The sequence below is a fragment of the Pungitius pungitius genome, chromosome 15, assembly GCF_949316345.1.
Source record: "Pungitius pungitius chromosome 15, fPunPun2.1, whole genome shotgun sequence".
NCBI classification, from domain to species: domain Eukaryota; kingdom Metazoa; phylum Chordata; class Actinopteri; order Perciformes; family Gasterosteidae; genus Pungitius; species Pungitius pungitius.
Window position 1 is genome coordinate 2,701,260 of NC_084914.1, and position 18,756 is coordinate 2,720,015.

The following is an 18,756-nucleotide window of genomic DNA, read 5'->3' on the forward strand; positions in this document are numbered from 1 at the left end:
GAATTAATTCTACGTTTTCAGCATGTGCACCGGTACACGCGTAGTTACGGTAAAAAAGTACACAGAATACTGACCAATCAGCGCCCTCAACACAGGGGCGTCATCGGCTGCTCGGGCGAGATCGTCTACAGTAAATCAGGAACTAACTTACACTGAGCTGCGGGGGTCTTTGGTTATAGATGCAAGCACCTCGGCACGCCGGCAGGAGACCTCACCCACAGGAGGACATTTTCTGTATGCGAGTCAAAGCCCCCGTCCGTGGAGTTTTTACAAGGTTTCCTCATTTCCGGTATGTTTTCCTAGGTCCGGCCTCGGCGTTCACGGCCAGGAAAACTCTTGAGTCATTGCAACGCCCGAAAGGGAGCCATGAGACATCTGGGCTAATGTTGACTAATGTCTCCCATGTCCTCCTTTCCGAGTCCAGCGGCTGTGTTGTCAATGCATTCGAGGATTTTTGTTCATTCTATCTGTTGATCTAAGATAGTTGTTCAAGCATGACATTTTGATAATTTAGATGTTTAATCAACTTGGTCTGCACACTTCTTAGTATTCAATTACATTTTATGTCAGCCAAGGATTCTTTTTCTACTATTTCAGAAAGTGTTATCTTTGCTTCATGCTTATTGTTATAATTTGTATTCATTGAATTTGACCAGGGTCAAATTTCCCTTTCTGTGCTGATTATATCCAGACTTTGTCCACTCTTTATGGACCCCATTCACTGAGCTGCACCCACCCTTCAGCCGCACAACGCCTGTTCAAACATCTAAAAGAATGCTGCCGAGCGGCTTGCCCCAATGTTTTATGCCTTTTGTGTGTTTCTGACAGCCGTTGACACTCCCGATTCCCGTGTTTCTCTGCAGCCATGAAGGCGTTGTCCCCGCAGAAGGCCGACGTGGCCCCAGGAGACCAGCGGCGGGTCGCGTGGGGGAGAAGCTTGTCGTCCAGCCTCGCTCCCCCGTGTCTGGAAAATAAGCTCCTGGCCCGGACCTCCGCGTCGACGCCTCGGCCCGGCTCGCCCCTCCTCAGCTGTTCGTCGACGGCTTCCTCCCGGCCCTCCCTGCAACCCTCCGGCCTCTCGTCCACCGCGTCCTCCCTCCTCGCCGCGTCCCTCGCCCGCCGGCCGCCGGGCCCCCCCCGCCCCTCTCCTCTCCTCAGCACCGAGAACAGGCTCCTGACTGACCGTTCGCCCGGCTTCTCCTTCTCCCTCACCTCCTCCGCATCCTTCCCAAATGACCCTCAGCTCTTCACCTCCCTGGCCGGCGGTCCCCCGCTGCCCCGCGCCGTGGGGGGGGAGCAGGGGAGTCGCGGCGAAGGAGACGGAGGCCCGAACGTGTTGGAGTGCTCTTGTGAAGAAACAAGTGTGGTTAGTGAAATTATTTTATGTACACATACTATGAAATGACGCGTTTTAAACATGATGTTTTGATGTTGGTGGCGTAAGTGCTTTACTGCAACATCTCCTCCATCAGCAGGACTCCGAAGAAGAAGATATTTTGCCAGAGGAGGAGAAGGAGGAGGTGGAGGATGAAGTGCGGGTAGTGACAGTGTTACCCGCCCAGGAAGCGGAGTCAGGCGACAAGGAACCCGATCAAACTGCGTTCATCAAACAAGAGGAATTCGCTGAGGTCGACCGAGCAGATGAAAATATGGAGGAGAAGCTGCAAGATAAAAAGGTTGAGGGAAACGTTTTTCCACTTCCTGATAACCAGATACTTTTGCCGTGTTGCATAAAGCGTCCACAGCTCCTCTGAGATGAGAACACGCTCTTCAGTGTCTTTCTGCCCCCCCCCCCCCCCCCCCCTCATAGTATCTGCTGCTGAACGCGGTGTGCTGCTCCCTCGTCAATAAGAGCACAGCACCGGGACAGAAGGACTGGGACTCGGAGGGGAGCGTTTGGACCAAAGTCATCCGCCTGGCCAAGGACATTTGTGTCCGCGACCCGCAGTTTCTCCTCAAGGTGAGTTTGCGGCTCCGTGTGTGAATCTGGACCTTTTTACCTGAGCTCTGTGGTGATGTTTTTAAGCCCTGACAAGACACGTCGAGCAATGCTTTGTAGCCAGAATTTGTTTAAACTTATTTTGTTGGATATTTGTGAATGGACGTCTGCAGTGGAATATGCCACACCATACCCAATGAAATCAATTTCACAAATGAATTGGATTGTTAAATTTCGGAGAGAACAAAATAAAATTATAATAGTAATTATATATACAGACTTTATATTTTAATTTCCTGTCATTTCGTTATAAAGCTACTTGTTCGATCGACTTTTCCCTCTGTCTGTCAGCAATGTCCTTTTTATTAAATTAGGTCAATAGTTGCGGGCCAACATCAAGTCATTGCCCTTTTAAAATGCGTTTCTTTCTCCCTTTAACGTGTGCATAATATCTCATGTTCTGTAATGTTTCCTATGATCTCATCTAATTGTTACCACAGAGTTTGTTAAAAGGAATCCAGTAGGTTCTGTACTCATTCAGCATGAAAACCACCTAGCATCATTTCACCGGCCGTTCCTTCTTTTCTGGCGCTCAGGTGGCGGTTTACACCCGACAGGAGCTCAACATCCGCATCACAGCCAACTTCCTGCTGGCCCTGGCCGCCAACCTGCCGCCCGCCAAGTCGCACGTGCGCCGATACTTCTGCGCCGCCGTCCAGCTGCCCTCGGACTGGCTGGAGGTCGTCCGGATCTACAGCGCGGTGAGTCTCGGGCGAGCGCCGACGCTTCTGTTCCGTCACGACCCCCCCCCCCAACCCCCGTTGTCTCCGTTTGTCTGCAGTGCTTCAGCCGCTCCCTGCCGTCCTGCTTGAAGAAGGCGATGGCCGACAAGTTCAAGCAGTTCAACGAGTATCAGCTGGCCAAGTACAACACGCGCAAACACCGCTGCAAACACAACCGCAACCGGCCCAAGTCCAAGGTGTCCGGCTCGAGTTAAACATCGCGATAACGGCGTTAACGCCTTGGTGATTAATTAAAAAAAGATCGTTTTAAATCTACCTCATTTTCGGATTCTACTTCCTGCTGCACTCTCTCCAGAAACCGAGCGACGAGCAGATGAAAAAGTGGGCGAACCTGCTCCGATCAGACGAGTCCATTCTGAAGAAGTTTGTAAGTCAGCAGTGATTTTTTTTCCTTTTTTCTTTTAAGTGCACATTCATTCCCCGCTGTGTGGAAGTAGTGCAGCTGGGTGAGCTAACTGTGTCTGTGTGCGTCTGTGTGCGTCTGTGTGCGTCTGTGTGCGTGTCTGTGCGTGTCTGTGTGCGTCTGTGTGCGTCTGTGTGCGCGTCTGTGTGCGTCTCTGTGCGCGTCTATGTGTGTCTGTGTGCGTCTGTGTGCGTGGGTGTGCGTCTGTATGTGTCTGTGTGCGTCTGTGTGTGTCTGTGTGCGTCTGTGTGCGTGGGTGTGCGTCTGTATGTGTCTGTGTGCGTCTGTGTGTGTCTGTGTGCGTCTCTGTGTGTGGGTGTGCGTCTGGGCGTCTGTGTGTGCGTCTGTGTGTGTCTCTGTGTGTGTCTGTGTGCGTCTGTGTGTGTCTCTGTGTGTGTCTCTGTGTGTCTCTGTGTGTGTCTGTGTGCGTCTGTGTGTGTCTCTTTGTGTGTCTGTGTACGTCTGTGTGTGTCTCTGTGTGCGTCTGTGTGTGCGTCTGTGTGTGTGTGTGTGCGCGTCTGTGTGCGTCTGTGTGTGTCTGTGTGCGTCTGTGTGCGTGGGTGTGCGTCTGTATGTGTCTGTGTGCGTCTCTGTGTGTGGGTGTGCGTCTGGGCGTCTGTGTGCGCGTCTGTGTGCGTCTGTGTGTGTCTCTGTGTGTGTCTGTGTGCGTCTGTGTGTGTCTCTGTGTGTGTCTGTGTGTGTGTGTGTGTGTGTGTGTGCGCGTCTGTGTGTGTGTGTGTGTGTGTGTGTGTGTGTGCGTCTGTGTGCACAGTTGAAGGAAGACGGCAGCAGAGCCCCGGTGGATAAAAAGCAGAATGAGTTCAGTATAAAGAAGATGATCGAGAAGTTTCACATCAAAGAACCTGCTGAACATGTGATGGCCATTCTGGGGAAGAAGTAAGCAACAAGCGTCTCCCCCCGGGGTTTTGCATCCCCCCCCCCTCACCCCCCCCCCCCCCCTCACCCCCCCCCCCCTTTTCCTCTGGTCCCGCTTCTCTCTTCTTTGTGTGATGTTGCCCGTGTCGGCCCCAGGTATCCCGCCGACCCGAAGGCGTTCACCCGCAGCGGGATGAAGGGCTCGTGGGAGCGGGAGCGAGCCGGGCAGCGGATGAAGCTCCGCGAGCCGGAGACGTGGGAGCGGCTGCTCAGCCTGGAGGGCAACAAGGCCGCCACCTGGGAGAAGCTCATAGGTGCGCCCACGGTGCCCCGGGTTCACACCAGCTGATCCGCATCCAACGCAGCTTTTTTTGTTGTTGTTGTTGTTGTTGTTGGAATATTTAAAAACATGGCGGTGAATGCTTTCTCTGGCGTGCAGACAACAAGTCTCTTCCATTCATGGCCATGCTGAGGAACCTGAGGAACATGATCACCAGGGGCATCAGTGAGGCTCACCACAAGAAGATCCTCAGCAGGCTGACCAACAAGGTGAGATCTACCTCATCCTTCTTGTAAAGAATAGGATACAATTAGTTTACTGGAGTCCTACTTATTTTGTTTCCTCTTTTTTTTTTTTATGAATTGTCCCTTTCGCTAAATGTTGTGTTTTTTTTTGTTGATGTTGTCTACAGAAAGCGGTCATTCAGAGCCGTCAGTTTCCCACCAGATTCCTCGCTGCCTACAAAGTCATCATGGAGCTCAACACTTTGGGTGAGTCACACGCACAACAAGCTGGTTTATGACAAAAAAATGCAGGATGGCATCAGCCCACTCCTGCTTCATGGAGTCAAGCTTCATGGAGCGCGCCTCTGAACCAACATCATGCAGCCCCCCCCCCCCCCCCCCCCCTCTCCTCTCTCTGTCCTCCAGCCTTGGCGTCGAAGCAGGCGCCCCCCGTTGCGTGGGTCGACTGTGTCTCTGCACGCAGCGAGCAAGAGTTCACCGCCGCCCTGCTGGACCGTTACCGCGGCGCCCTGGAGGCGGCCGCGCAGCTCGCCTGCCGCTACAACGTGCCGCCGCTGCCCGGGCGCACCGTGGTCGTGCTCGCCTGCGACATGGACGGCAGGAACCCGTGTCCGAAAGTGGACTTCTGCCTCCCGCCGGACCCCGGGCAGAAGGACCAGGACCAGGACGAGGAAGAGGAAGAGAGCGGCACGAAGCCAGATGAGAGCCCCTCTGTCTGCGTGAGGGCCTTTTTACTTACTGCGTTTAAATATCTCAACTGTGCTGCCTTTTTTTTTCTCTATTCTTTGTCTAATCGCCGTCTCCTCCGCCCACCTGTGCGAAGGAGGCGGCGGCTTTGCTGTCGCTGATGATTGCCAGCAGCGCGGAGGACTGCCGCCTCTGCTTGTACAGCTGGAAGAACAGTGAGGAAGTCGAGCTGGAGTCCGACGTCCTTCTGGACAATGTCAGAAGCCTGGTGAAGCGGATGAAGGTCGGGGGGGGGCTCTTTTCTCTGTGTGGATCCCGCTTGATTTAACTTTAACACAACCTGCATTCGTTTGAACTAACGGATGCAGCCTCCTCTTGCTTTCATGAATGAAACCTCTCTCACGCAGGCCTTTTCCGAAATGCCGTATGAAGAGAGGCGCTGCCATTGCATCACCACGATGCTCAGCAGGTCCAACCAGGTCGGTGTTTTCCTGTAACGCGTTCTGCAAATGGAAGCACGACAGACAGGACTTTGGGATCCTTATCCAAACGCGAGCTATTTACAAAAACAGGTGTGATATTCTGGGATTTGCATCTCAGGTGGACAACATCATCGTCCTGACCGACCAGTGGACGTGTCTCAGACTCCAGTGGGCCATCGAAACTTACAGGAGGGACGTAAACAACAAAGCCCTCGTGGTGCAAATCTACACGCAAGACGGGTAACGCTGTTTGAGAAACTCAGCTCAGCAGAGACGGGTTATTTTTCGTCTGCTTGTTTTGGAAAAAATGAAGAAAAATACAGACATTCTCAGCAGCAACAACAACAAGATTCAGCGGGTTTATGTTTCCTGTCACTCACTCGGATGAATCTGTTGTTGTTTCTGTTTATTTACAGAGAGTCAGAGCTGGTGGATGACAGGAACTGCGTGAAGCTGTACGGCTTCAGTGACCAAATACTGAGGTAAAGCCGCTGCTCCCTCATTGGATAAAAAAAAAAAAAAAGATGTGTTGTAAAGCTTTCTGGTTATGATATATTATTATAATGGCAGGAACCTTCATGACATGATCCCTCCCATTTCTGTTAAATATCGTAGGCTCAGACCAGTGTCACGTGTTCCTGTGATACGAGCACCTCTAAAGGATTCATTATAAATAATTAAATGGAAAAATGACAGGTGTTTGCCAAAAAATAGACCTTTTATATACTCTGATTATTGTGTATATTAAACAGAGAAGATGACATGTTGATCATTGAGCTTTGCACGTTCTGGTTGGTGGATCTTCTGTCTTTATGCCAAGCTTAGCTTCACGTGTCCCCCCCCCCCCCCCCGCGCAGTGTTTAACGCTCGTCTTTGAGCAGGTTTGTGGCCGAGCGCGGATCCTCCAGGCTGCTGGACCACGTGGAACATTTAGACAAGGTCTACAACATCCCGCCGCCCGAAGGCGCCCGGGGGCCCGAGGCCGCGAACGCCGTCGTCCCGATGCCAGCCAGCCCCAAACTGAGGTCGCCTTTTGTTACTCTGCTCCACGCCTCCTCCCTCCTCCCTCCCTCCCTCCCTCCCTCCCTCGCTCAACGGCTCCTCCCCTCCGTCCTCAGGTGGCGCTGCGTGCGAGTGTTCGTCTCCTCCACCTTCCGGGACATGCACGCCGAGCGCGACGTCCTGGTGCGCGGCGTGTTCCCGGAGCTGCGGCGCCGCGCCGCCTCGCGCTGCCTCCACCTGCAGGAGGTGGAGCTGCGTTGGGGCCTGACGGAGGAGGAGTCGGGGCGGGCCGCCGAGCTGTGCCTGACGGAGGTGTGTCGCAGCCAGATGCTGGTGGGAATCCTGGGGGAGAGGTACGGCCTGGTGCCCCCCCGCCCGCTCCTCCCCGAGCTGCCGCGGCACCGCTGGGTGAGGCCCGTCGTCACGGCGACGAGCGAATCGGACCAACAAGGGTTGTTAAGATGAGTGACGGTTTCATTTCTCGGCGGGCAGCTGGCGTCGGCGCCGGCGGGCCTCTCCGTCACGGAGATGGAGATCCGTCAGTTCCAGGCTCTTCACCCCGACGCGGCGCCGCAGCGGATGTTCTGCTACTTCAGAGATCCGAGCGTCGCCAGGTAACCGAACCGGCGCTCGCACGTCACCGCTCGTCTGATCCGTCACTTTGTTCTGCCGGAGTTTGAACAAATGAGTTCTTTTGTAGATTTCTTTTTTTTTCCTTTTGTTTTCTCAGCTCCGTTCCGGTGGCTTGGAAGTCTGACTTTGTCCCTGAGTCGAAGGAGGCGGAGTCTAAAATGGCGTCTCTGAAGGAAAGGATCCGGGCGAGTGGAGTCAAGGTCACTGAAAAGTGAGTCATCTCTGTCACACTAGTTCGCGACACCTTTGTGTCGGTTGTTCTCATTCAAGGCTTTTATTCTGAAAGTGGCATTCAATTACAACGTGTATTGGAACATTTGGAATATTGTATATTGGATATTTGTATAATATATTTTATTCTGAAACAAATCCCGTCAGTTACCGTTGTGAGTGGAGCGGCGTCGTGGAGGGGAAACCGTATCTGAAACATCTGGACGCCTTTGGCGACGCTGTGCTGGAAGACCTGTGGGCGGCCGTAGAAAAGCTGTTTGTGGAAGTCAGTCATTTTGCATCATTTACAAACTCTTTCTTACCCAAATTTTTTCAATGTTTTATGGCGATGCATCGTTGAGATAACAACACTTTCTTTTAAATAAATGGAATTTATAATGGCTAAAGACGCAAACAACGAAAACTAGTACTCAAAATGAAATAATAATAAACTCATTAACCACACTTAGCTATGTGAAGCCATTGGTATTTTAAGTACTTTTGGTTTTTACTAAAATGTATAAAAGTATGGCCCACAAAAAATACTTAAATTACTCATTTGTTATGCTAAAATATTCCTGTCACTGTTTTATTGTATTTATTAGCTCATTATTAATGTTTAAAATCAATAAAGATGTAGTTAAATGTTGTAGTTGTTTGAGGTGAAGCTACTTTGGATATAATCTATGCTTACAATGCATCTTTTTTAAACTGGACTATATATTTGGTATTTTAAATACCATTAAATGCCTCAAAACATTTCCTATTTGAGTAAATGTTCTCATTTGCTTTTTTTGCACCGTTAAACTACTAAAGAAAAAAAGTAAATAAAAAAAGTAATCTCGTTTTTCGGTTTGGACGAAATGAAACGAAATGAAACGCCTCCTTATTGCCCGCGTCGCAGGAGGAGGAGGACGAGGCGGCGTCCGACGCCACGGAGCAGGAGGTCCACCAGGAGGCGCTGCGGAGGCAGTTCTCCGGCCGGGCGAAGCTGCTGTCCGCGGCCGCGGGGGCGGCGGAGCAGGCCCGGAGCAAAGGGGGGCTGATGGTGGTGGAGGGCGGAGCCGGGGAGGGAAAAACCATGTTCATGGTAAACCTTCAGAGTGGATTCATTAATCACCTGCTCGTTCTATAAAATGTATATTGCCGTCATCTTATTGTTTTTTTTTTTTTTTAAAGAATAAGCATTTAATTGAAAAACCTGTAATGCAGGACTGTAAAAAGTTGCGGATCCTCTACTTGATTCTCTCTCTCTCTCCACTCAGGCCGCTCTAGCAGACAGCCTCAGGACCAGGTCCAACCTCGCCTGTGACGTCGTCGCCTACTCTGCAGCCGCCAGCCAATCGGCTCGCTCCGTGGAGAACCTGCTGCGATTCCTCGTGCGGCGCTTGCGGAGGATGAGCGACGCGGGGGAGTCGCCGCCTCTTCCCCATTCTTACAAGTAGCGGGATTTTCAAATATCCTTCGGGGGGAAAAAAACAACTCGCGTCACGTCGACAATTCAGCGTTTCTCCTTCCTTTTTGACTGCTTTCTACTTGCAGGGATCTGGTGTCAGAATTTCACTCCAACTTGAGTGACGTGAAGAAGGAAGAACCTGTGGTGCTGCTCGTCGATGGAGTGGATCTCCTCCAAGATGCCAGAGGTCAGCTCAACTCTGATTGGATACCGCAGCAGCTTCCGCAGGTCGGTTACATGCGAGTCACGTTTCTTCATCCTGATCTGACCTATTTCTGTTAAAGTACATGATTTACAGTTTACACGCCGATTTTAGGGGTTTGCATGCTCCAGTCGGACTCAGATTCTCTTGTTTTTTTTGTGGTTCTGGTCAGGGAGTTTGTTTGGTGTTGAGCATCACAAGCAAAGCTCCTCTGTTGAAACCGCTGGGCGAGAAAAGGGGCGCCGTCCTGTTCTCGCTGGCGCCGCTCACCACGCAGGACCGCAAGGACATTGTGCGGGAGGCACTGGACTCCTTCGGGAAGAAACTCAGCGACTCTGCCTTCAACAACCAGGTTTCTCCTTCGTTCCCCCCCCCCCCCCCGCCCCACGCTCCATCCATCCGCCGCCTGTCTTAACCCAAACGTGTGCCTCGTGCAGCTCCAGACGCTGGTGATGAAGAAGGGAGCCGTGAGTCCTCTCTACCTGCACCTGGCCTGCGAAGACCTGAGGAGCTTTGCCTCCTTTGACAAGGTCTGAACGCGCTTTTTTGACGTTGTTGTCCCCCCCCCTCCCCCCCCCCCCCCCCCAAAAAAAACCTGGGTGTTAATGGCCCCCGTTTCTCCGTGCCCTCAGTTGAAGGAGAGCCTGCAGAGCTTACCTCAGTCTCTGAGCCAGCTGGTGCGTCGCAGCCTGGAGCGACTGTGCACGCGGTTCAGAGGCGAGCGGGGGCTCCGCTGGGCGCTCGCCGCCCTCACCGTCAGCGCCACCGGTACGGCGCCGCTTCGAAATGGTTTCATATATTTCTATAACGAGGTGAACCCGGGCCTCTAACGCTGTAGCGCGTTCCTCTGTTCCATCGGCAGGGCTGAGGGAGGGAGACCTGTACGCCGTGCTGAACGCGTGCGGCGGCCTGTCCTCGCGGGAGGGGCGGTCGGCGTGGCGGGACGCGCTGCGTCTGTCCAGGGAGCCCGAGGGACGGACGCCCATGGCCACCTTCGCCCGCATAGCGCAGGGCCTGCGAAGGTTGAACGCCGATCGCGTGCTTTTGGCGAGGGAGGGAGGGCCGGCGAGCAACGGCGGGCGCCGGTTGATAACCTGTCGATTTCTCCTCCGCAGCCTGATCGGTGCGCCCCAGTGCCGCGGCGCCGACGACCTGCTGGCCCTGACCCATCCGGAGGTGAGGGGGGCCTTCGAGGACTTCCTCCTCCCAACGGAGAGCGACCGGACCAGAGCTCACCTGGTGCTGGCAGGTGAAGTGCAGCGCGGTGCCGGGGTTTTTTGCAGCCAGTCGCTCCGGGCCTGTCGATCAGCTTCACCTTCACCGTCTCCTTTCCGCAGCTCACCTGTGGGCGTCGGCCGACCCGCAGGGCGCGGGTACCTTCCTCCTCTGCGAGGCCAACGCCGTCATGCAGCTGCCTGCCCACCTGGTGAGTCGTACTCACTCTGCGACGTGAGCAGCAGATCGAGCCTCTCTAAATACTGCTGCATTCCAACTGCCTTTTTTATTTTTTATTTGTTTTTTGGTCAGAATCAAAGCGGCGAGCTGGAGGCGCTCCGTTCTCTGCTGTCCAGCTACTACTTCCTGTATGCTAACGTGCGCCACGGGCTCCTGCAGCAGCTCAGGGAGGCCTACGGCCTGTGCGGTGAGCGTGCGTTTCGTCCCTTGTGTCGCATGGAATCGCCAATGAGGCCACGTTTGCTCACGTCTGTGTTCTTCTGCCTCTCCCGTAGACCACGAGGACACGTCTGCACCCTCGCGTAAGCGCCCAGGGACACACACACACACTCCTCTCCCGGTGCTTTTTTAAAATGTCTCCATTTGCTCCTCAGGACACTCGTTTCTCTCTCTGTGCTCTCAGTCGGCTCTCGGGGTCGCCTGGACGACTGCCGGAGCTTCCTGCGGCGGCACGGCGCCCTCCTCTCCTCGTGGCCGGCTCTGTTCCTTCAGCAGGCCCTCAACGAGCCCCCGGAGACCGCGGCTCACGCCTGGGCGCGAGGCCTGGCGGGCGGCGGGGGGGCGCGGGTCGTCGAGTGGCTGAACAACGACGGCGGCGCCGTTCTCCAGGAAACCAAGTAAGAGGGTCTTTAGTTTGTCTCTTTTTTTTAATTGATTTTTTGATGTTTGGTTTCACATTTGGACGTGTTTCCGTCGCAGTGAGCTCGTGTCGACGTTCTCCTCGGTGCCGACCTGCGTGGTCGGGAGCTCGGGGGGAGAGCTCGCCGTGGTCGGCACCGGACGCGGGACGCTGCACTTCATCGACACCCGAACCGGACACGTAAGAACAAGTCTTTCATCGCCTCGTACATTTGTGGTTTCTCTTTGCACGTTATTCATTTTCAGTTCACATTCACATGCACTTAAAATATTTATTTTTTTACAGTGAGTTACTGTAAAATCCGTTTATTTTAGTCATCAGATTTCTTGCTACTTATTTTGGATTTTTTTAAATCTGTCTGGTTTAAATTCGGTTTCACTACCTGTGATTCAAGGTTTGATATTTGACGTTTCTGCAGAAGTTAAAATGTCTAAGATGAACTGGTATGAACAGGAAGTGAAATCGCTGGTGAGCAGCTGTGACGGCGTCTCGAGCTGCGTCTTCTTGAAGGACGGACGTCTCGCCACCACCTCCTTCGATGGACGGATAGAGATCTGGGACGTCGCCAATGGCTGCCGGTGAGAAGGCTCTTCGAGCCCTCTCATGAAGTTCCATGAAGCTACTGACTTTGTTTGAACAAACTCGTGCTCCTCGTCCTCGCAGGACCGCTCTCATCCAGGGACACGCTAATGTGATAACAGGAAGTGACCTCACCGCGGACAAGAAGCACCTGGTGACGGTGTCTCTGGACTTCATGCTAAAAGTTAGCTTCTCTCTGTGTTCCAGTTAAAAGCCAAAACACATTTAATAGAACCACACATCTACCTTTTTAGGCTCTCCATCTACAGGATGCTGCTTTTTGTGCTTTTTACAGGTTTGGTCCTCTACTAAAGGCCACGAGGTGGCGTCCCTGCCCAGCTCCAGCCCTTTGAACTGTGTGACCTTTGACCCGGAGGGTCACCTGCTGGCTGCCGGTTGCTGGAATGGGAACGTGATCGTGTGGAACTGGCTCCAGAATACAACCCTTGCTGTGAGTTGTAAAGATGGGGATGAGGGGGGTTTTAAGAGGTTTAATGCTCAAATGTGATGCAATATTCTTGAAAAGATGATTTATAAACCACATTGTAACGTATTTTATAGGTGAGCTACATTGGAAATGTGAGAAAGTTGTTTAAAACCTTAAGTGGCTCTAGATAGAAATGTACAACATTATAACGACTCAACTGACATAAAAAATCTTCAAAATTCCAAAGAGGGATTTTTATCTACTGACGTAATTTTATAACAAACCATATGTAATGTATGTGTATGAGTTGACTACTCTTGTTTTTAATCTTTTTTTTTTTTCTCCCACAGTCCCTGGCGGGTCACCGGCGCTCCGTGCGCAGCCTCTGCTTCTCCCCCTCCTCCTCCTCCTCCTCCTCCTCCACGCTGTGCTCCGGCTCCATCTGCGGGGAGGTCCGGGTGTGGTCGGTGCCCAGCGCCACCTGCGTGGGGTGTTTCCAGGCTCACCGCGGCGCCGCCCAGGCCCTCGCCTTCCTGGACGGAGGACGCACGCTGCTCAGCGCCGGCGCCGATCGCCTGGTGGGGGAATCACTGCTCTGTGCTTATTTTTCCGCTGAGAGGACGTTGTTGAAACCTTCCCTGTGTGTGTTTGTTCCCGGTGTGAAACAGCTCCAGCTGTGGTCAGGAGGACTCGGACGTTCGGTCACGGCGTTAAAAAGTGACGAGGTGAGCGCCTTGTTCGTCTTGTGTGGGGGAATTAAAAAGCAATGGCTGCCGTTTTGGTGGATGGCAAAAAAAATTGGTTTGGTCTGATTTGGTTTGTCAGTGCGAGCCGGAGCCTCCTCTGAAGAAGCCGAAGTCGGTAGCGTCTGAGCCGGCCGCTCTGTGCGTCGCTGTTAACGGAGACTGCGCCGCTGTCGGGTACCACGGCGACGGCATCAAGCTCTTCAGTCTCGACTCAGGTGTGTTCATGTGCCGGGAAAATAATAGTAAGAATTCAGATTGAATCACCGGAGGACACCAATGTGATATGTGGATATTCAACTATAAAAATATTAAACATGAACTTTTCATCAGGACCAAAACTTCACAGGCTGAAAAAAGCCAATATTGAGATTAAGCTGAATTCTTTTTCTGGATAAATGAAGATACTGTTTTTTTGAAAAACAACAAGCAGGTAATAATGTTTTGCATCGTCCTCTTAGGGAGGAAGATGTGGGACTCGGGCGGCCTGGATGTGTCCATCCTGAGCCTGCTGTGGGTCGCTCCGGGCGCCAGAGAGCAGAGCCAACCCCGGCTGCTGTTGTCCGCGGGAAGCGACAAGCGCGTGAGGGTCTGGAGGCGAGAGGGCGGGGACACGGGGCTGCTGGGAGGTCTGGAAATGTGGGGGATGTTCAACGTGCAGCCAGGCGCCGTCCAGGCGATGGCTCAAAACTCCACGTACCTGGCCACGGCTTCAGGTGAGCGTCCCTAACGTCCTTTTTTTTGTTTGTTTTTTTTGGCATTGAATCTGTCTCCTCATAAGCGCTCGCCTCCCCTTCTGCGCTGCCCCTTTGACTCAGACGAGTGCTCTGTCGCTCTGTGGTCGTTGAGCGATCTGGCCCTCGACCCCTCGCTCCGGCCTCACGCGCTCCTGAGCGGCCACAGCGGGGCGGTCACCTGTCTGGCCTTCAGCCCCGACGGCGGACAGCTGCTCTCCGGTGGAAAGGACAAGGTGAAAGTAGAGTTTTGTAGGAAACAATGCCTCGATGAGACAATGTCACAAATGGACACTGGAGTAAGCGTGAATGCATTCGACCGAGTTAAGAAGCTACAATGTTGCGTACAGGGTCTGATACTTGTGGCTACAATGTTGTGTACAAGGTCTGATACTTGTGGCTACAATGTTGCCTACAAGGTCTGATACTTGTGGCTACAATGTTGCCTACAAGGTCTGATACTTGTGGCTACAATGTTGCCTACAAGGTCTGATACTTGTGGCTACAATGTTGCCTACAAGGTCTGATACTTGTGGCTACAATGTTGCCTACAAGGTCTGATACTTGTGGCTACAATGTTGCGTACAAGGTCTGATACTTGTGGCTCCAATGTTGCGTACAAGGTCTGATACTTGTGGCTACAATGTTGCGTACAAGGTCTGATACTTGTGGCTCCAATGTTGAGTACAAGGTCTGATACTTGTGGCTCCAATGTTGCGTACAAGGTCTGGTACTTGTGGCTACAATGTTGCGTACAAGGTCTGATACTTGTGGCTCCAATGTTGCGTACAAGGTCTGATACTTGTGGCTCCAATGTTGCGTACAAGGTCTGATACTTGTGGCTCCAATGTTGCGTACAAGGTCTGGTACTTGTGGCTACAATGTTGCGTATAAAGTCTGGTACTTGTGGCTACAATGTTGCGTGCAAGGTCTGGTACTTGTGGCTACAATGTTGCGTGCAAGGTCTGATACTTGTCGCTACAATGTTGCGTACAAAGTCTGGTACTTGTGGCTACAATGTTGCGTACAAAGTCTGGTACTTGTGAGAAAGAAGCCTCATCGCAGAGGAGCCGCCGCGTGCTGACGCTGTGTCTTTGTGCTCCAGGCCCTGCTGCTGTGGGACGTCGGTTCGTCCCCCGCAGTCCTCTCCAAGTCGCTCCTTCACTGCCACAAGGACTGGATCACCGGCTGCGTTTGGACCGCAGACTGTGTGGTAAAATCCTTCACCACCCGGAGCGCGCCGCCATGTCCACGGCGCCGCAGAGTTCACGCCAACGTGTGTCTCTTTGGTCACAGATCAGCTCGTCGAGCGACGGGGGCCTTCGTTCGTGGGACCTGTCGGCCGGCCGCTGCCTGGGAGAAATAAACCTGAGGAACCCTCTCGCGTCCATCTGCTGCCTGGTGAGCGAATGTCCCGCATTCCATTGGAGTCCATTGGAGACACTACGTTTCCGTGGGGTTTCCCCGCTGACCCGTTGGCGTTTTTTTTCCTCCCGCGTGCAGGGCCGCTACGTGATGGCCGGCGGCGCCGAGGGAACGCTCCACGTTTGGAACTGGGAAACCAACGTGGAGATCTGCCACATCGCCGCCCACAAGAAAAGTATCCACCACTGCTCGCTCCTGCCGGACGCAGGTAGGCCCCCAAAGCGCCACGCTCAACGCTCTCTGCCTCATATCAGCCGGTCATCACTTCATTTTGGTTTTTTGGGGGGGGGGGTTTTAAGACCAGAGCAAAAAAGTCAACCCGGAGGAGATGACTGTTCTCACAGCTTCTGAGGACGGCAGCGTGCAGCTCTGGAAACCACTACAGGTCAAATCCATTTTAGTATCAGTAGTAAAGTCTTTGTTATTATAATGCGCACGATTCTCTCATTAGATACAAATAGTCACGACTGCAGGGTCCCTAATAGAATAACACCGCCCGCAGGTGGAGCACTTCGGCACCTTGCAGGGTCACAGCGCCGTGTGTGGAGTCGTCCTCAAGGAAGGACTCCCGGAGTTCCTCTCGGTTTCCCAAGACCGCTCGCTGCGGCGCTGGACGCGCACGACAGGTCCGTGCACACACACACACATACACACACACACACACGGCGTTTATGTTTTTTTTTTCGTGAGGACTAAACCACCGGGGGGCGGGGGGTTTCGCCTGCGTCTCCTGTTTCCCCCTCAGAGAGGCCCCCCAGCCTGAGAGGACCGGTCGCCGCTCTGTGCTTCTCTCGGGGAGGCAATTGGCTCCTCGCGGGTTACGAATCCGGGTTGCTGGAGGTGTGGCGGCACGGCGCTCCGGTCGGCCAGAAGCAGGTGAAGCGTGTGTGTGCGTGTGTGTGTGTGTGTGTGTGCGTGCGTGTGTGTGTGTTTTCAATGGCTGTGTCTCATCGCGCTGTTGTGTTTCCGCTCTCCCCCCCCCTCCCCCAGGCATCGGGCGGCACCCTCACAGCCGTCTGCTCCATGCCCGACGAGCGCTTCGCCGTCAGCTACGAGGAGCTCGCCGTGGACGTGTGGAAGGTGGCGTGGAATCAACAACGCCACCTCGCGAGGTAAACGGACGCCAAAGAGGCGCCGGGGCTTTCTGCGTTTTTTTTTTAATGACTTTTAACTTCCAGTGAAGACCAAATAAAACGACCCGGGTTCCCTCCGCCCGCAGCCTGGTGAAGGTGACCACGTACTCGGTGGAGTCGCCGGTGGTCCTCCTCGACTACTGCTCCGTCCTGATGGGGGTGTCGGACACCGGGACCATATTCGACGTCACAAAGGACTCCGCCTCATACGGGAATTACAGCGTCTTGAGGTAAAACGACATTGTGTGTTGTCTGCTAAAACCATCTTTAACACTCGCAAAGTTTTTTTATTTTTTTTATTGTTCAAACCCCGAACGATGAAACCAACCTGAAAGCCATTTTGTGTATTTTCCTCGCAACGCAGCTGGGATCAGAACTGCCGCGTTTTGGGGATGACGCATAACAGCGAGAACAGCCTGTGGCTGCTGGGCCACGCTGAAGGAAATCTCAGAATTGGTTTCATCGTGAGTTTTGCCAAATTTGTCTCTAAACCTTTACAAAGAAAAACTGTTTATGGGAACCTGCAGTTTAGATTACCACATATTTAATTAAATGTCGACTGTCCTCTTCTTCCTCAGTTTGCTATGGGCCCTAAAATTGGTTTCCAATCAGCTTTCGGCTCAATTAACCTAGAGATTGACAAGGAGGAGGCAGAGGAGGAGAAGGAGGAGGCGGAAGAGGAGGAGGAGAAGGAGAAGGAAAAAGGGAGTCCGCCAACAGCTGGATCTTTGGACAAAGGTACAAACATCTGTTTTTCCTACAGCCACTCGCCAACATGCTTTGGCTCCTGCAGGGGGCAGCTTTTCTACGTGCGTTGTGTTTATTGTGTGGCGACCCGACGTGTTGTGCGCTCTTTCAGAGTTTGTCGTGTGGGGAGACGCCAATGGCAACATGTGGTTCAACGACCCTCCAGATGTTTGCACCTGGAGCAGAAAACCCGTAAGAGACGAGAGACTCTGAAAACACAACAACACGAGACATTTTTATACACTTTAGACGTATCGATGCAACTTGTTTGATCGTTGATTAAAATGATAAAAAGTCAGAAAAACGCTCAAAAACCCAAAAGATTTTAACTTAAAATGAAAGACAAATAAAGACCCGCCTCACATCCTTACATTTAAGAATTTGCAACCACCAAATATGGCATTTTTCAATAAATAAATAATTTGTTGATTTGTCAGAATTGTGATTAATCTTGATTTAACACAACTTTAAACTGTAAACATTCTTTAATTTAAAGCTGGTGCTCTGCGTTTTGGCAAAACATCAGAAATAGCTCAGAGCTGTTTTTGATGATGATGACGATGATGATGATGAAGATGATGTTTTGTCTCCAGGCTCACAGCGACCGGATCAGTGTGCTGAAACTCACAGAGCGGCTCATCGTCTCCGCCTCCCACGACGGGACGGTGAAGCTGTGGGACAGAAACACCAAGAAGCAGGTAAGAGTCCCACTGTGGCGTTTCGTGCTAAGCTAACCAGCTCCACCAGGGATCCCGCTCGCCTCGTCAAGCTTTGGGGGAAGGAAGCGAATTAAATTTTTAAACGTTTTCCTCGGCAGGGTCTCATTTTGCGTTCTGTCCGCTCTCTCTTTCTCCTCTTCTGCTTCCAGGTCGGTATGTTTGCGTGTGGAGGTCCTGTTTTGCATTTGGAGGTGAACCCCGTTAACCCCACTGAACTGGTTTGTGGTGACGGGCAGGGGAAGATCTACTTTCTCTCCTGGAAAGAATAATTCTTAGGTATTCTTAGGTTTAAAAAAAAAAAGCTGAAACACTACAGTAATTGATTTGATTCTTTGCTTGCTTCTCTCACTGAATGTAAAAGTGAAGTAAATTTGTTTGAAAATTTAAAGTAAAAACTATGTAATAGTTACAATAATATGTTTACATGTGCCTTATATTTATATGGCAAGAAAACTTGAAACTTGAGTTTTATATATGAATACTATTAATTTAAGTCATGTTTTTTCTTTGGATGGTAAATGAGGGAATTATAAATTATATTTAATTTGATAATAAATATATTGTTCAAATCTGAACTTTGTTTTGATGTCTTTTTTTTCAGGACTAATTCATGGATATTTATTTATATTTTCTTTACATGTTTAGAATTTTACATTTTGAAGGGATATATTATATAGGTATTGTATTAACAATTTGATACTTTAATTTGTTAGATTTAATTTTTTTAGTAAGCAATTTAAGGGTAACCAACCAAAACATATTTTAACCATTTAATTTAAGCAAATTAACTATAACATTACATAGCAGCTCTACCATTAGTATGACTTTGGTCATTTTTAAATTATAATTAATCACAAGTTGTCTTTTCTTCTGTGAAAGAATAAACTGAATTTAAACAATATGTCTTTAATTAAAAAAGAGCGGCAGCAGAGGGCA

At 51.6% G+C, this 18,756-nt stretch overlaps 2 protein-coding genes across 3 annotated transcripts in view; one reads left to right on the forward strand and one right to left on the reverse strand.

Annotated features, from left to right (window-relative positions):
- LOC119206994 (uncharacterized) overlaps window positions 1-18,756 on the reverse strand; it is a gene marked incomplete at its 5' end in the record, with an annotated part of 242,444 nt that overhangs the window by 27,349 nt on the left and 196,339 nt on the right. The window lies entirely within an intron of this gene.
- tep1 (telomerase-associated protein 1) lies at window positions 55-18,390 on the forward strand. 2 transcript variants are annotated; one of them, XM_062557724.1, is made up of 55 exons: window positions 55-289; window positions 864-1,366; window positions 1,473-1,676; window positions 1,811-1,960; window positions 2,536-2,700; window positions 2,781-2,918; window positions 3,038-3,109; window positions 3,918-4,042; window positions 4,178-4,335; window positions 4,461-4,570; window positions 4,714-4,792; window positions 4,952-5,265; window positions 5,370-5,516; window positions 5,641-5,712; window positions 5,834-5,955; window positions 6,132-6,197; window positions 6,597-6,740; window positions 6,834-7,125; window positions 7,210-7,331; window positions 7,448-7,561; window positions 7,729-7,846; window positions 8,465-8,650; window positions 8,826-9,001; window positions 9,103-9,244; window positions 9,391-9,570; window positions 9,656-9,748; window positions 9,851-9,986; window positions 10,081-10,240; window positions 10,334-10,467; window positions 10,556-10,644; window positions 10,746-10,860; window positions 10,949-10,975; window positions 11,077-11,290; window positions 11,373-11,493; window positions 11,767-11,891; window positions 11,977-12,076; window positions 12,188-12,343; window positions 12,670-12,897; window positions 12,988-13,044; window positions 13,145-13,280; window positions 13,524-13,778; window positions 13,881-14,032; window positions 14,902-15,009; window positions 15,093-15,197; window positions 15,300-15,429; window positions 15,521-15,606; window positions 15,724-15,847; window positions 15,967-16,097; window positions 16,212-16,333; window positions 16,441-16,584; window positions 16,719-16,818; window positions 16,933-17,092; window positions 17,214-17,293; window positions 17,695-17,799; window positions 17,970-18,390. In XM_062557724.1, exons 2-55 carry the CDS (start codon window positions 866-868, stop codon window positions 18,087-18,089), a joined length of 7,710 nt encoding a protein of 2,569 aa, XP_062413708.1. In that variant the 5' UTR covers window positions 55-289; window positions 864-865; the 3' UTR covers window positions 18,090-18,390. The 2 variants fall into 2 exon arrangements, with proteins under 2 accessions (XP_062413708.1, XP_062413709.1); XM_062557725.1 differs by having other exon boundaries at window positions 1,476-1,676.